Genomic DNA, 3,080 nt, shown 5'->3' with positions numbered 1-3,080 from the left:
GCAGAAGAACAGTGGCTAACTGCTTCCTACTGTTCTGACACCTAAAAATCTGATACTTCTCAGGAAAATCGCGACGTCCAGCTCTCTCTGAGCACAGGACTGCAGACAGCAGGGCCAGCATGTCTGCATTCTGTGGCTCCATCGGACAGGCCCCGCCACCCCTCAGGCATCTCGCCCTGGAGTACAGGTGTGTCTGGGGCCCCTGCTACTCCCTGGGGCAGCCACCTCAGGGCGGTGAGCGGCTATAGGACCACTCCTGGCACATGGTGCCCACGACCACTGTCTTTGTTCATCCTGCCCATGCACCTGGCTTCTTCCAGGTGGGAGCTGCCCCCCGTGTCCACCTCTGCCCCTCCTCCCTCCATGTGCTCATCTGCTCACTGACCAGGAAGAGATGCAGGGCTGACCCCAGGGTTCCCAGCCCTTCCAAGGACGAGGCCCACCTCTGCAAGGTGTGAGGACTGCAGCCTGCTCTCACCTACGAGGCTCTAGTGAGAGCAGGATTTAGGAGCAGGCGAAGTGTGGCCTGCGGTGGCAGGGGGCACGTCGTCATCCCCACAAAAGATCCCCAGAGCACCCCGCCTGTCCTTTGTCCGCGAGCCTCGGTCAGCCAGCCCTAACTGCTCCCCAGCAGCTGGCTGCCCCAGGCTCCACTGAGCTTGAGAATCCTGGCACCACCCTGCCCACTGCGAGTCACCATTCCCACTGGGCTCAGAGCCGTCACGTGGCAGAACTCGATGAGCACCAGGAGAGAGGCCGCGTGCTACCACCGTTTGTGACTAGTCGGTCCCGTCCACACTGAAGTGAACAGCACAAATGACGGGCACGTGGTCTGAGGGGCAGCTGTTCTTGCTGAGCAGCACAGCTTGAGAGAGGGACAGGCCTGGGGACGGGCCTGGGGACGGGCCTGGGGACAGGCTTGGGATGGGCCTGGGGACGGGCCTGGGGACGGGCCCATGAACAAGCAAGGGTGCTGTGGGCAGGCTCACGAGCTCGTGGGGCCAGTTTTCTCGTCCCTCCCAAAATTAACAGGGCTCTTGAGGGCGTCAGCAGTTTCCAGCCCTTCCAACCTCGCCTGGTCCCAGCATGGAGAACGGAGGACCTCTCCACACCTGTCACAGAGCAGTTGGCTGGTTCCGGCCGGTGAGAAGTAAGGCAGCAGTGGCATGTAGGGGTAAAGTTCTGATTTTCTGGAAAAAGGAATAAGAGTAGGTGACGCACGCCATGACCCCATTCTCCTTGCCTTGAACACAGTTGTGATGCCTAGAGCTGCAGCAGCCAGCTTGGGGCAATGAGGCGGGGAAACTGGCACCACAGAAGTGCCCAACTTGGGCTCCAAGCCAGTGCCAGTCCCTGCCACCTCTAGACTTCTGCCTGAGAGAGCAAACACTAGTGTGCAGTGACCGTGGCTGCCACTGGGTGCGCCCCTGTTTCCACCTCGTCCTGGGGTCTCCTGAGGTGGTGAAGCAAACGTGTGGCTGTGCCACAGGCCGCTGTGCAGTTGAGAGTGTTCGTGAGACACGTGACTGAGAGGCAGGTCAGGGGAGGCGACCGGGCCAGAGGGGACTCCCTTTCCACGTGGGGAGACCGAACAGGGCCCGGGGGGGCGGGAAGAGGGCGTGGAGGTGGGTGCTGCCAGCTGAGGAGCCGGGAGTGAGGAGCCCCAAGGCTCCGTCAGAGAGGAGGGGATGGGGGGGTGGGCGCGTCCCTCCCTGGGCCCGGGGTCCGAGCGCCAGTCCAGCCTGGCCAGGTCCAGGCGGTCCGTGTAGATGGTGGAGCTCGTCGGGGCGAAGCACAGACAGAAGCTGGAAACATAACTGGTCTTCCGACTGCAACGTGAGGGGAGCTCTGGGAGCCAGTCCTCCCGCCCCTTGCCATCTGTAACTGTCATTGGTTGAAATAAACCGTCGATGACGAGACTCCCAGGGCAGAGATGGAGCGTGGACCTATTACCCAGAAAAACAGCACAGAAGCGGCAGGGGGCGCTGCCTCCAAGAAGCTCACAGTTGACTTGGCAGCATGCGCTCGCAGGGGCTGTGCTGGGAAAGCCTGTGACGCTGGCCCGGGGGTGCGGCCACCCCCTCCTTGGTGTCGGACTTCCCGCCGAGAGCCACTCCGTCTGTGGCGATTTGTTGCTGCAGCCCCAGGAAACTCATACACGCACGTTCCAAATTCCACAGCGTATCAAAACACAAAAAGACCTTAGCTGTCACCTTGATCAGTCCTCTTCCACGGAAAACCGATGTCCACAGATGTCCAATGTCCCACCAAAGTTCCAAAGACCATCAGGTGTTTCATTGCAAGGACAGCCGCTCTGCCAGCTCTCGTCCAGGGCGCCTGTGTGTGCAGTGACCGTCCCCTGCACCGCGAGCCGCGGTGACTGGCCCCTGCACCGCAAGCTGCCAAGAAGACAGCTCCACGGGGTCCCGTGCCCTCTCACATCCCGGGGTGCCTGGGCCGACCGGAGACCCCAGACTCTTCCTACCTGCCACGCCGCCGGGGTGTGTCCCAGATGCTGGGCGGGCCGGCAGGCTCGGTGGTGCAGACGCGGCCTCTGCCGAGCAGGGGCCATGGATCCGGGCTCACAGGAGCCGCACTGTCCTGCCTCCAGAGGGCAGCACCTCACTGACAGACACCACCTCCCAGAGGGACACAGGCCTGCAGTGTGGGGAGGGACCCTGGGACACAGCAAACGGGGCTGGGGAGGAGTCACATCACCACCAGCCAGCATCAGGCCGACCACCAGTGTCTACTTTCTTGCGGTGTCCTGTGCACAAGGGGTGTCCACCTTCCTCAGCGCCCCACGGGAAAGGCGGGCTGGCCTCCTGTGGGCTGCGTGCTACTCTCTGTACTTACTTAACCTCCAGCAACCGGTTTCAGAACCTAATCCCTGTAGGTGACTTTTTTCAAAGGCCCCTTTGCAGTTTCAAGGAGCAGGAAGCAATATCCTTTTAAAAACCAATTAGCCACACATTTTTGCTCATTAAATAAATATTTTTACTTTGGACCCGATTGATTTTTCAGATACATGGGACAATGGGCTGAGTCACCTGTTTGCAGACCCGCAGCCCCTCCCTGCC

At 60.9% G+C, this 3,080-nt stretch overlaps 1 protein-coding gene across 1 annotated transcript in view; it reads right to left on the bottom strand.

The window, feature by feature from the left end:
* CEP72 (centrosomal protein 72) overlaps window positions 1-2,156 on the bottom strand; it is a 39,683-nt gene extending 37,527 nt beyond the window's left edge. Inside the window, exons 1-2 of the mRNA XM_023519752.1 lie at window positions 2,005-2,156; window positions 1,705-1,829 (exon numbers count right to left, since the gene is read on the bottom strand). Coding sequence (XP_023375520.1) covers window positions 1,705-1,829; window positions 2,005-2,156 — 277 coding nt within the window. The remainder of the gene's footprint in view (window positions 1-1,704; window positions 1,830-2,004) is intronic.
* Window positions 2,157-3,080: the final 924 nt, after the last annotated feature.

This window comes from Pteropus vampyrus, unplaced genomic scaffold (assembly GCF_000151845.1).
Source record: "Pteropus vampyrus isolate Shadow unplaced genomic scaffold, Pvam_2.0 Scaffold235, whole genome shotgun sequence".
Lineage (NCBI taxonomy): Eukaryota > Metazoa > Chordata > Mammalia > Chiroptera > Pteropodidae > Pteropus > Pteropus vampyrus.
The sequence above is the reverse complement of the archived record's forward strand: the minus strand, read 5'-3'. Positions and strand labels throughout refer to the sequence as shown.